The sequence below is a fragment of the Schistocerca nitens genome, chromosome 2 (genome assembly GCF_023898315.1).
Source record: "Schistocerca nitens isolate TAMUIC-IGC-003100 chromosome 2, iqSchNite1.1, whole genome shotgun sequence".
In the NCBI taxonomy this organism is placed as follows: domain Eukaryota; kingdom Metazoa; phylum Arthropoda; class Insecta; order Orthoptera; family Acrididae; genus Schistocerca; species Schistocerca nitens.
The window spans coordinates 640,629,006-640,642,922 of record NC_064615.1 but is presented as its reverse complement, the minus strand read 5'-3'; the positions used below and the strand labels follow the sequence as shown (position 1 = coordinate 640,642,922).

Sequence of the window (13,917 nt, the reverse complement as noted above, 5' to 3'; positions counted from 1 at the left end):
ATACGAGGCCGTTGGGATCCAGCTCAGCGTTCCGTATTACCCTCCTGAATCCACCGATTCCATATTCTGCTAACAGTCATTGGATCTCGACCAACGCGAGCAGCAATGTCGCGATACGGTAAACCGCAATCGCGATAGGCTACAATCCGACCTTTATCAAAGTCGGAAACGTGATGGTACGCATTTCTCCTCCTTACACGAGGCATCACAACAACGTTTCACCAGGCAACGCCGGTCAACTGCTGTTTGTGTATGATAAATCGGTTGGAAACGTTCCTCATGTCAGCACGTTGTAGGTGTCGCCACCGGCGCCAACCTTGTGTGAATGCTCTGAAAAGCTAATCATTTGCATATCACAGCATCTTCTTCCTGACGGTTAAATTTCGCGTCTGTAGCACTTCATCTTCGTGGTGTAGCAATACCGTTGTTGTCGCTAGACGCGCGCGTCCTCTATATACCAAATTTATGGTTCCAACATTTAAAGTTTATATTAAGTTATTCACGTTTCTCGTTTGACAGGATATAATTTCATACAAAATAATGATTTAGTTCATTAGAATTATCATTGGTTTTTCCGTAAGTCCCGTCTTTGCTTTGATAAGCCCGGTCAGCCATGGTGAAGAGACGAAACAGCTTTGTCAAGGCGCTTCTTGTGTTTCAGGCGAGTGGAGCCATGAAGACCGCAGGGGGCGCGCCGTGTCTGCTGCTGCTGTGGCTGGGGGTGGGACTGCTCTGCCTGGGGGCGCACGCCGCGCCGCCGCAGAGGGGCCCGGCCATCACGTGAGTACTCGCAACACGCTCCTTCCATCGTACACTGTCCACACTTCCATTCCGTTGTTCTTGTAGTCCTTGTTCATGCAGCTCTCCACACTACTATGTCGTGTCTAAACTTCCGCATGCCTGTATAATTTATACAACCTACAATCCATTTGAACCTGCCTTCATCTCCCTCTACAATTTTTAATCCCCACCCCAAAACGAATCTGACGATTTCTTGATGCTTCAGGATGCGCCATATCAACCGATCTCTTCTTTCATTGACGTGCCGTAAATTTATTTTCAATTCAGTGCCTCTTCACTAGTTATTCCATCACGTTTCACTTCTGTACAAGACTACACTCCAGATATATTCAGAAAATACTTCCTAACACTTAAGTTTATATTCGATGTCAACAAATTTCTCGTTTTAAGAAACTTTTTTCTTGCTGTTGCCAGTCTACGTTTTATATCCTCTCTATTTTGACCACCGTCACTTATTCTGCTGCCCAAGCAGCAAAACTCGTCTAGCACTTTTAGTGACTCGACTGTTGATCTAATTCCGTCAGCATCGCCGTCTGACAGAATTACAGTGTCATCAGCAAACCTTAAAGTTTTAATTCTGCTCCCTGAACTATAATTCCATGTACAAATTCGTCCTTAGTTTCCTTCACATCTTACTCTCCACACAGGTTGGATAATACTACGAACGGTAACAATCCTTCTCCACTACTGCCTCCCTTTTATTTCCTTCGTCTCTCGGTGGAGGTAGAGGGATAAAATACAGGGAGCGAAGGCTATCTAAATTTTGTGCAGACAAGTTGTAGATAACGATTTGCTCTGTTCATTTTATACCAACTACCTCCAGCCAACATTACGCAAAACTTTCTCTAAATTTGCAGCTGCTATACAGTAGGTTTGCCTTTCTTCAGTTTGTCGAGATTAGTCGTACGGTCATTAGCATCTCGTGTTTTCCTACATTTCTTCAAAACCCAAACTGACCTTCCCTGTGGTCGATTTCTACCAATCTTTCCAATCTTCTGCAAGTAATTCGCGTCAGTCTTTTGCAGCCATAACTGATACTTCGGCATTATTCACATCTTCCACCGCCTGCTGTTTTTGCAATTGCAAATATTATTCATGAAGTCTCTAGGCATTTTCCCTATTTCATATATCTCACATAGCAGGAGGATTATTTGTGTCATAGTATTTTTCCCCAATGATTTATAGAATTCTGAAGGAATGTCGTCTATTGCAGCGCCTTGTTTAGACTGAGATGTTACAGCTCTTCGTCAAATTCTTATCGCAGTATCTCATCTCTATCTACTTCCTCGCCTTTCACAGTAATATTGTCTTGAAGTTTCCGTTGTTTAATTTTTCTGTTATTCTTACCAGCCTTCACTTCTTTGCTTAGTACAGGCTTCACATCAGAGTTCATGATATTCATACACCCACCCTTCTTTTCCTTCCCGTTGTCATGCATGCTTCTACAGCTTCGAATTTCTGCTCTAAGTATTTCTGATTTGACATTTTGCTCTTTCTGTCGATCTCATTTTTAAACGGCTGTATTCGCTTTTACAAGCGTAATTTGCTGCTTTTTTAAAAATTTTCTCCTTCGGAATTAAACTGCCTAAGGATTTCTATTGCGCTTTGTCTTTTTTCGTGTTTGATCCTCTGTTTCCTTCTCCACACCATCTCTCAAGGATTTCCGTTTGTGTTGCGTTGTGTTCCTTTCCGTCGTTTCAACCTTTGTCTAACGCTCTCTTTGAAACTTTCCACAACCAGGGATTCTTTCAATTTATTCAGATCTCACCTCTTTCATCTACTTCCTTTCTCCAGATCTTTTAGATTTCAACTGCATTTCTTACCAACAATTTATGACTGGGGTTCACAACTTCCGCTGGAAATGTTTTCTAGTTTAACAACTAGTTTCGAAATCTGTCTTACCATTACTAATCTATCTGGAACTGTCTTCAGATCTCCTATAGGTGTACAACCTTGTTTCACACATTTTAAACCAAGTGTCTGTGCGCTCAGTGCAAAATTCTGCTATTTACCTCTGCTAATTGGTTGTTTTCTGTTTCACGAAAGGAAAAAACTCTTCAAATGACATTTGACAGATTGTGACACAATGAACGCGTATCCCAATGAATGGAGTGCGTGGCAATGAGGACAGTTCTGTGACCATTATGAGGGAGGTAGGAATTCAGGCAGTCAGCGCAAATGGAAAATGGAGTAGAAACTATTACGTTTCACTTTCGGTGATTTCCCTCTCACGGATACGGGATACGAAGGTTTAAGAAAAAAAGACGTACTGGGAAGGTTTCACGGAATAAACATTTCCCTCTGTAGCGATGTGTGCGTCATTTGGAAAGTTCGTAGCCGGTTAAATGTATGCCAGACCGGGACTCGAGCACAGAACATTGTCTTCGTGGGCAATGCTCTTACAGGTAGATCTATCCAAACTCGATATAAGTCCGCCGTGTTGAGGAGAGATTAATTTCTTCGCAAAACAGCCATGAACATACAGGGTGTTCATTTTAACTGAAGACACTGAAATATCTCGAAAACTACACATCGGATCAAAAAAAAAAGTTATATTTCCAGTTTGTTTGTTTCGTAGAGGGAGAGATAGCACACTCGATCTGCCACCTCACACCGTGCGTGGGTGGTTGGGGGGCGACTTTCAAATCTTCAATGAGAAACCCCGTATTTTATTGCTGATTACGATTCTACGGAAAAATCTACATATGTTTTGTCTGAAGCATTTTCTTCATTTCACCACAGTAAAAGAACTGGGTACACAATGGTAATTTACGACGAGTTACCCAATGGCCCTCCAATATCCAATGGCACGTGGTACCCCCTACATGCTGCGAGGGTAGGACAGGGCAGTATTTCATAACTTCTAATTGTAAACCCCATTTGCAACATTATACTCGTCCGACATATCGAACAGGGGACTACTCGATGCACCACCATGGCCGTGTAGCAAACTACGGCGTATCATAGCAAGTAGAACACTGCGACCGGAGCTCATGTTTCGCGCAGACGTAGAACAGATAGTGGCTCTAAACATTACAATACTTGCGCAGTGGTTCAAATGGCTCTGAGCACTATGGGACTCAACTGCAGTGGTCATAAGTCCCCTAGAACTTAGAACTACTTAAACCTAACTAACCTAAGGACAGCACACAACACCCAGCCATCACGAGGCAGAGAAAATCCCTGACCCCGCCGGGAATCGAACCCGGGAACCCGGGCGTGGGAAGCGAGAACGCTACCGCACGACCACGAGATGCGGGCACTTGCGCAGTGTTTATTGCCTGCACATCTATCTCTCATTTGGAGAATAGACGTGCAAGTGGACGATGAATGTTGTAAGCACAGAAGAAAAAATTGAAACGATCCTGATTTACGGAGAATGTAGGAGAAATGCTGCCTTGTATGCCGAATGTTTTACAGAAAAAGCTCGCTCTCGTTCTTTCTTTTACAAGGCTGTGGACGTCTCTGTGTCTGATGGCAGCGTACAGACCGGCAAAAGGAAACGAAGCTGAACCGTGGTTTTATTTTCAAAGAATATACTTAAGAATTTATTCTACCTTTACTAGAGATTCATCAAGAACATTAACACATTTAATCACACTATGTAAGCGTGGAAGTAGTTGCCAGGGAGTAACTGATGAAATCATAACCAAATCGCTTTTAACAAATGGGAATTTTATTCCCAAAAGCATTTTTTTTAAAGAAACAGATTTACAATAATAATCAGAAAGCACCCTCTAAATATCAAGTCACAATTTATTCAGAGGCAGAAAGAAACAAATTTTTGACTGTATAAGCCTTCGGGCTGAGAACCTTGCCGCTCCCCTTTGACACGCCCGTAGTTACGACCGCTCACGACATCTGAAAGACTACACTGGTGCAGATCTGTAACACACCAGATTACTTTAAACTAAAAGTTTTAACAATTCACACAAGCACACACACTATGCACCCTGTAGGAGGGATGGAAATTGTACAAAACACTAAAATAAAAAAATTAACTTTGCCACCGAAGGTGCAACTTGATTTTAACTTCTAAGAAAGTCTTACGGTGGAAGGGTGGCAACTTTGTACACTAAAATGACCATTTAAATAAAAGCCCATGAAATGAAATCGTATATAAAATTATACAAGGTTGTCCAAACAAGTTAACATGCCCTACACTACACAGATACCGCCTCTCAAGACCATAGGCAAGATCAAAACATATTTCAGGTATTGGGCCGTTACACTCCAAGCAATAAATTCGTTAACACAGCAAATCCGACAAACATGACAGAGGCAGCTCCGAACGACAGATAGACACTAACTGCCTAACAAGTGCGGACGAGAGATAGACGAGCAAGCTGGCAAAACGACATCCCTGCACCAGGAAAGGACCGAGCCAAGCTCCAAAAGATGGTAACTGAAGGGGCCCAGAAGCGCTCGGAGAATCAGTTACGCCACGGCGTCGCAGCTCGCAACGGCCAGACTGATGTCGTGGGTTGACTCCTGTTGCTCTCGTGTCGACCGCGAAGCCACTAGACCTCGCTATAGGGCGCGGCCCACTGGACTCACGTGGCGACCTCACATGCGCCGACGCTCAAAGGGGACAAGTCGTCTTGTGTTTCAGTGCGCGACCGACCAACCGATCGATCCAACCGCCAATGACCATTGCCTGAGCAAACTCGAGCAGACTGGCGACCTAACGCGCAGACTCAGATGCAGGAACTAAGCCCCGACCAGGCGACCATTCGCTGAGTTCTCTTACTAGCGGAGTGGAAAGACTCTCATTTATCCGGCTTTAAAGATTGATCCGAACGAAAGACATACTAGCACTCCGGACGACAGACACTAACTGCCTCACAAATGCGGACGAGCGACCGACTAGCAAGCTGGGAACGAGAGACTGACCCAGACTGACCCCAGACTGACCCACTGGCGAGCTCATAGCGCCCCTTAAATGCACACGGACAGGCAAGCTTTTTTGCCGGCCGCGGTGGTCTCGCGGTTCTAGGCGCGCAGTCCGGAACCGTGCGACTGCTACGGTCGCAGGTTCGAATCCTGCCTCGGGCATGGATGTGTGTGATGTCCTTAGGTTAGTTAGGTTTAAGTAGTTCTAAGTTCTAGGGGACTGATAACCACAGCAGTTGAGTCCCATAGTGCTCAGAGCCATTTTGAACAGGCAACCTTTCCCCTTTCCCTCCAGAGGGAGACACCAAAGCTGCGATTTCCACAGTGACGCCACCGCCAGAAACGGAGAACGACTGCTTCACACTACGCGCTGCGGCGCGCTCTTCAAAACAGCATTTTTTCCACGGCTCAGAAGCAAGCGTGTTACAAGAAAGCTAATGAAATAGCTGTACTAGCGGTAGTGCACCACCCCTACGGAAAAGCGCTCGGCAATTAAACCGCGAATCCGGTTTGTCCGTAGGTAGTATAGTCACAATACTGCATCGTCATAAGTGTCATCCATACCACGTGCCAGTGCTTCAAGAACTTTATGTAGCCGATTTCAATCGCTGAACCCCCGTTCTTTGCCGAGGTACTATTTGCGATGAGTCTACATTTACAAACCATGGTAGCGTTAACCAGGATAACACGCAGTACTTGAGTCTAGACATTCCCCATTGGTTACAGCAAGTTGACCATCAGCGTCCTTCGTTTTTGGAAATTGGTGGTAAGTTGCTATGGGACCAAACTGCTGATGTCATTGTTCCCTGCCGGCTGGTGTGGCCGTGCGCTTCTAGGCGCTTCAGTCTGGAACCGCGTGACAGCTACGGTCGCAGGTTCGAGTCCTGCCTCGGGCATGGATGTGTGTGATGTCGTTAGGTTAGGTTTAAGTAGTTCTAAGTTCTAGGGGACTGATGACCTTAGCAGTTAAGTCCCATAGCGCGCAGAGCCATTTAAACCATTGGTCCCTAGGCTTACACACTACTTAATTTAACGTAAATTAACCTACGCTAGGATAACACACACACACCCATGCCAGAGGGAGTACTCTAACGTCCGACGGCGCGAGCCGCGCAAACCGTGGCAAGGTGCCCTGAACCGCGTGGCTACCCCGCGCGGCCGTCCTTCGTCGGTTAACGTATGGTGTGGCATTAAGGAGAATAAATTCATTGGTCTGTATTTTATCGACGGCATGTTGAAGAGACGCAAATATCGAATGTTTTTGGAACAGGAACTACTGGTACTGCTGCGGGATGTTGCCCTGGACGTTCGACAATGTATGTTGTTTCAGCCTGACGTTTGCCCAGCGCGTTACGCAGTTAAAGCACTGGAGGTTTTAGACCGTATTTACACTGGTCGGTGGATAGGCGAAGGTGGCCCTATTAAATGGCCCGCTAGCTGGCCGGATCTGACGTCGATGAACTTCATTATGTAAGGATATTTAAAAGATAAGGTGTACTAGCAAGTGCCAACAGGTCGTGAAGACATGGTCGACCGCATCAAAAGCGCCTGTGCTGACATTCCCGCAGATATGCTTCTGTCCTGTGTACAGTCATTTGAAACGCAGGTCACTAAGTGTATTGAAGTTGGCGGTACTACGTTTGAACACTTTTTGTAACTGCTAAAGTAGAGCAGCGTTAAACGACAAAACGTATGTCGATTTTGTCGTAGAATCGTAATCTGCAATAAAAAATATAGATTCCCATTGAAGATTTCAAAATTGCCCTCCCACCACTCACGCATGGAGTGGGTTGGCGGGTCGGCTGTGGGTGTCCCCCTCCGAGACAAACAAATTGAACTTATAACTTTTTTTTATGTGATGTGTAGTTTTCGAAACATTTCAATGTTGCGAACACCCTGTATATAGGGCAACACCAAACAAACATTTCATTCTCGGGCCACAGCCACGTTATACTGCGTGCAAGCAGTCTTAATCGCTCAGCTCAACTGCCCGTAATGACCATACGGCTCGCTGAGGCGACGTGTGGTTCGAAATTGCGCTGTTGTGGATCCGAGAGCGCACGTCGTTTAGACGGGATGTACTACCTTCCCTCTCTCCCTGGTATTTAGTTGAGAGCCATGTAGTAAGTTACTGCCAAGGGACCTCGTAAGGTTGTTAGTCATCGAAAGGTCGCCGTTTCGTTTCGCGCCGCGGACTTGAATGTATAAGTAGGCTGTTTATGTTTTCTTACTGGTAACGCCACGTAGCGCTCTGTGTGAAAATGACTGGCTGTGCTGTGTGCAGTCTGTGGCTAGTTTGCATTGTTGTCTGCCATTGTAGTGTTGGGCAGATGGATGTTAACAGCGCGTAGCGTTGTGCAGTTGGAGGTGAGCCGCCAGCAGTGGTGGATGTGGGGAGAGAAATGGCGGAGTTTTCAAATTTGTAAGACTGGATGTCATGAACTGCTATATATATTATGACTTTTGATGACTATTAAGGTAAATACATTGTTTCTTCCCTATTAAAATCTTTCATTTGCTAACTATGCCTATCAGTAGTTAGTGCCTTCAGTAGTTTGAATCTTTTATTTAGCTGGCAGTAGTGGCGCTCGCTGTATTGCAGTAGTTCGAGTAACGAAGATTTTTAGTGAGGTAAGTGATTTGTGAAAGGTATAGGTTAATGTTAGTCAGGGCCATTCTTTGTAGTGATTACTGAAAGTCAGATTGCGTTGCGCTAAAAAAATATTGTGTGTCAGTTTAAGCACAGTCATGTATAATTTTTCTAAGGGGACGTTTCAAATGTTGATTTTCATATGCGTCTCCTACGCCCATAGAAAGCTTCGTGTTGTAGTGCATCTTCATATTTTCGCGGCGCAAAGAATGATCCATAAAATTTGGGACGTGCAGCCGCATAAATTCGACTTCTTCTTCTAATATTTCGGCTGAATACCCTCGGCTGAATGATCTCGGCTCACTCTGAAGTTGGCTGGACGGCATTCAGCCGAAATATTAGAAGAAGAAGTCGAATTTATGCGGCTGCACGGCCGAAATTTTATGGATCTTCGTGTTGTCCTTCAGCGTTGGCCATAATTGATGTTGATCATCTACTCAAATAAGTAGGGAGTTGTTTGACTGCCTAGCGAGGCCTGCAAAGATCCTGGCCATTGTCATCTAACAAATGATGCTACAGACTACAAGTGGTTTGACCTTCAAATTAGAAGTAATCGCAGGCGTTCCACTGCTAATCGATGACACTTATGAAGCCTTTCGCTCCATCACACTCAAAAGACACACGAAATGCAGAAAACTGCTTGGCCTCGTGACCATAAATTATGCTAGAAATACTGAAAGCCTGCCGAGAGGTTCGAATTGTATGCGGCAATGAATCCACCCTTGAATGTTACACAATCATTCTTCATAATAACATTGCTGAGTGATCTTTTTCCATGCTATAGCAATTACTTCCTAGATTAAGCATAGGACTCAGTGCATTGCAATAACAATTGGTATTTATCTTTTCAAGGCGGCTTCAGTGTCTGGATCTTCTCCCTTGCTGCGTAATACTCTATAAAAATAGGTCCTCGGTGTTGTATATTAACTGTATCTGAAGAATTAACAGTTTTAGTTTACCACAGCTGTTTCCTTTTATCTTCTCAATTGAGCACCCATATTTTCACAATGTTGTATAAATATTTTTCGAAAACAACAGATACAAAACGTATCATATTCATACAACACAAAGCCTTTCATCGAAAAACTGTCAGACTATATGTTGGAGCAACATGAACCAAATTCTAAAATAATAATCCCATTCTGATGCGCTTACCGCCTAAAAATTGTATATACGAGTATATTATAGATTCAGGTTTCAGAATCTTCTAGAACCGAAAATAAGTCAATTTCACTTTAAGATGGCTTTCATTATTAAAAGTGCATTTCGGTTTTGATTTATATGTTGTTTTCTGAAAATAATTACTTACGTCAAGATTTATAAGCCTAATAGTTAATAACAAAGGTTGCAAATTTTGAAAGTATTAAAAATAGAAGCTTCGTCTCATTTTATTGTATCAATATCATTATAGATGGCAAAATTAATGAAATTATAAATGGAGAGAGATATTTTGTTTACAGTTAACACTGAAAAATACAGATTATTGTACCTAACATAGACTTCTTTTCATATCCTATACTTTTAGATGGTGTCGAATAGTTCATAACCTGAATAGAAGTTTTGAGAGGGAGGGGGGGGGGGTTAGATTCATTATAATGCCGAAGGGTGATGCTGCGCACGGTGGTATACCATCACTTTTGTGCCTCAAAATATTTTTATGCTCTTATGAAACACGAGAAGTAGCTACAAGCCGTAACTATTTGTTTTCTTACTTACAATAACTTATTTGAAAATTGCAGCATCCTGATAGAAGGACCTATAGAACAGTACATTAGTATTAAGTGATTAAAATGGAAGCAGTGACGCAGCAGTCTCCAGTCCCCGAAAAGGTCAATGTTGCGCCAAGATGGGCCCGCGAAGAGCAGCCAGACAAAGTGGAAGCATGAAAGTAAATGGCGATCTAGATGGTCAACGTGAAATCATCCTCTTGTGAGTCCGAAGATGTGGAAGAAGTGGCCTCTGGGAAATGGCTTTGTGATACTGCAATATTTGGACTCGTAAGTGTAGGTGGAATGTGTAAGTGGAACCAGTGGTTACGAGACGGTCGGGCTTAGCTATGATGTATGGTACTGGTATCGACTCTGCGCATTGTGGAGATTTGACTAGAGATGCACACAGCTTTACCCTGGTTGCAGTTATCTAAGGTTTACAATCAGCTACGCTAATTTGACCTTTACAAACAAACTGACACTTTTTTCATGAGCATAACGAACCGTACAGAAATAAATAGTGGCATTGATAACTATACTACGTCCGCACACGTGTGCTGTCCTGTTATGAGTCGCTAAGAAACTTTTCGCAGCCTCGCACAAACTATGAAAATCACTTGCTTCGATTGTTTCCCTATAAAGAGGCTCCATTGTCCTAAATCTGTTGCTCCATGAAAATAATCATCTTTTCCTGCTAAATTAGTACATTGCTATTCTCTGCGAACCAGAATAAGAATTATAGGATCGGCTGAAAGAAGCGAATAGTTTACTGAGTAGAGAACATAGAATGATAGTAAACCACAAAAGACGAATGAATTGAGGAGTGGCAGAAATGGGATAAGCGATAAACTTCTCATTAAAGTTATTGACAATTTATTAGAAGAAGTGAAGAAATCTGTCTACATTATGGACAAGGCGAGGAGGATATGAGAAGCAATCTAGCATTGGCAAAGAGGGCATTCCTGGCAAAAGAAGTGTATCAGCAGCAAACATAGACCTAAATTTGTATGTACATCTGGGCCACAGATTTGTATGGAGTTGAATAATGGGCTGTGAGAAAGCCGGAAAGGAAAACAGTCGAAGCGTCTGAGATGTAGTAGCACAGAAGTCTGGCTAGATGAGAAGTGAGGAGGTTCTCCGCCGATTTGAGGGCGATAGGGATGTGTCGCAAAAACCAATAGAAGGGACAGGATGATAGGACATGTGTTAAGAAGTTAATGAATAACTTCCATGAAACTAGACGGAGACGTAACGAGCAAAAGTTTTACGGCAAGTCAGAGATTGGCAATACAATATATAGAAGCGAATGTAAGTGCTAAACTGAAATAAAGAGTGTGGCACAGGATAGAAAATCATGGTAGACCGCATCAAATCACAGTGATGACGTATCCATCATCCTCCCAAAAAATTTTATTTGCTTGCACCATGACCCTACAGTATGACGTTTAAACAAAACATCAAGAAATCTTCGTTAACCCGAGTGTGAGCTCGGGAAATATTCATTCATACTTAGTGGTAGGTACAAAAATAAAGACAGCCCTTTCTAACGACTCAGTGACTGCGATTTTCTACATCTCCATCTACATTTACATCTAGGACTACGTAGATACCCCGCAAGTCACGGTATGGTGCGTGGCGGAGGGTACTCCTTTCTTGTTACACCCGCAAATAGAGCGAGGGAAAAACGACTATCTATATACCTCCGCATGAGCCGTAATTTTTGATATCTTACCTTCGTGGTCTTTACGCGCAATGTATGTTGTCGGTAGTAGAATCGTTCGGCAGTCAGCTTCAAATGCCGTTTCTCTAAATTTTCTCAATAGTGTTTCTCGGAAAGAACGTCGCCTTCCCACCAGGGATTCTCATTTTAGTTCCCGAAGCATTTCCGTTAACACTTAGGTGTTGTTCGAACCTCCGGGTAACAAATCTAGCTGCCCACCTCTGAACTGCTTCGATATATTCATTCACTCCGACCTGGTACAGATCCTAAACACTCGAGCGGTACTTAATAACAGATCGCACCCGCGTCATATATGCAGTCTCCTTCACAGGTGAACCACTCTCCTAAAATTCTCCCAATTAACCGAATTCGAACATTCGTTTTCCCTACCACAGTTCTCATATGCTCGTTCCATCTCATGTCGCTTTGCAACGTTACGTCCAGATATTTAAACGACGTGACTGTGTCATCATGACTCTAGTAATACTGTAACCGAACATACAGGTTTGATCTTTCTACTCATCCGCATCAACTCACATTTTTCCAACGGGAAAATAATGTGGCTTTAAGAACATGAACTGTAGAGAACCCTTTCAGATATTAATGTATTTCGCACAGAAAAAGACACTTGTCCTGAAAGAAACTTCTGTTACGCATATATATTCATTATCCTGAAATATCCGATTTTCAACATTGTTGTTGTTGTTATCTTCTATGTGAAGCCTCTTCATATCCGAATAATTATTGGAACCTACATCCATTTGAACCTGCTTATTGTTTTCATCCCTTCGACTCCCTCTACAATTTTACCCTCACACCATTAGTAAATTGACGATTCCTTGATAACGCAGTACGTCTCCTCTCAATCACTTTTTTTTGTCAAGTTGTATCATTATTTTTTCCCCAGTTTAATTCAGTACATTCTCATTAGTTACTCGCTCTACCTGCACAATCTTCAGCATCCTTTTGTAGCACCAGTTTCAAAAGTTTCAAATCTCTTCTTGTCTGAACTGCTTATTGTCTAACTTTCACTTCTGCACAAGGTTACACTCCAAAAAAAATACCTCCAGAAAATACTTCCTAACTCTTACATTTATATTCTGTATTAACAATTTCGTCTTTTCCAGAACTGCTTTCCTTTCCAGAGACACTCTGAATTTAACTTCGTCTCTTCTCTGAAAATCGGAACTTATTTTGTAAAATTCATCTACACTTTTAATGTCTCATTCGTCAATTTAAGTCCCTCAGCATCACTTACTTTGATTGATGTTGAACTTATAACCTCTTCGAGACGCTGAACATTCCGTTCAATTGCTCCTGCAGGTCCTTCGTCGTCTCTGACAGAATTGCAATGTCGTCGGGAAATCTCAAAGTTTCATACCCCCCCCCGGACGTTAATTCCCTTTCTAAATTTTTTCTTGGTCTTCTTTATTACTCGCTCAGTGTACAGAACCATTGCTTCGACTATTATTACAGTCTTGATTTCTGTACAAGTTGTAAACAATCTTTCGCGTCTTGTACTTTTTCCCAGCTACCTTCAGAAAGTTAGTGTATGCCGGTCAACAATGTCAACAGCTTTCTCTAGATTCTCAAATACTGTAAACATAGCTTTGCTTTTCTTTAACCTGTCTTCTAAGTCGCAGAGATAGTTTTGCTTGAAGTCTTCCTACATTTGTCGGGAACCCAAATTAATCTTCCCCGAGGACGTTCTCTACCAGTTTTTCCATTCTTCTATAGTTAATTGGTGTCAGTATTTTCCACTACTGACATATTAAATTGACAGTTGAGTAACATTCTCATCTGCTAGCAGCTGCCTTGTTTGGAATTGGAATTATTAGTTTTTTCTTGATGTCTGAGGGAGTTTCGTGTGTCTTACACGTCAGGTGGAACAGTTTTGCTCTTGCTAGCTCTCCCAAGGATCTAGATCATTCTGATGGAATTGCATCTACTCCAAGCTCCTCGTTTCGACTTCTGTCTTTGAGTGTCCTGTCAAATTTTTCTCGCACTATCATGTCTCCCAACTCATCTTCATTTACTTCCTCTTCCCTTCATATAACATTGCATTCATTCCCTTTGTATGGCTCTTGATATACTCTGTTTCTCTCTTTCAACATAAGACACAAAATGTTATTCGTGTGGGACGA

At 42.8% G+C, this 13,917-nt stretch overlaps 1 protein-coding gene across 2 annotated transcripts in view; it reads left to right on the top strand.

The window, feature by feature from the left end:
- LOC126236753 (myosin-6) overlaps window positions 1-13,917 on the top strand; it is a 300,874-nt gene that overhangs the window by 221,315 nt on the left and 65,642 nt on the right. For both annotated transcript variants that reach the window (XM_049946291.1, XM_049946293.1), the window contains one exon: window positions 662-780. In XM_049946291.1, coding sequence (XP_049802248.1) covers window positions 674-780 — 107 coding nt within the window. In that variant the 5' untranslated portion in view covers window positions 662-673. The remainder of the gene's footprint in view (window positions 1-661; window positions 781-13,917) is intronic.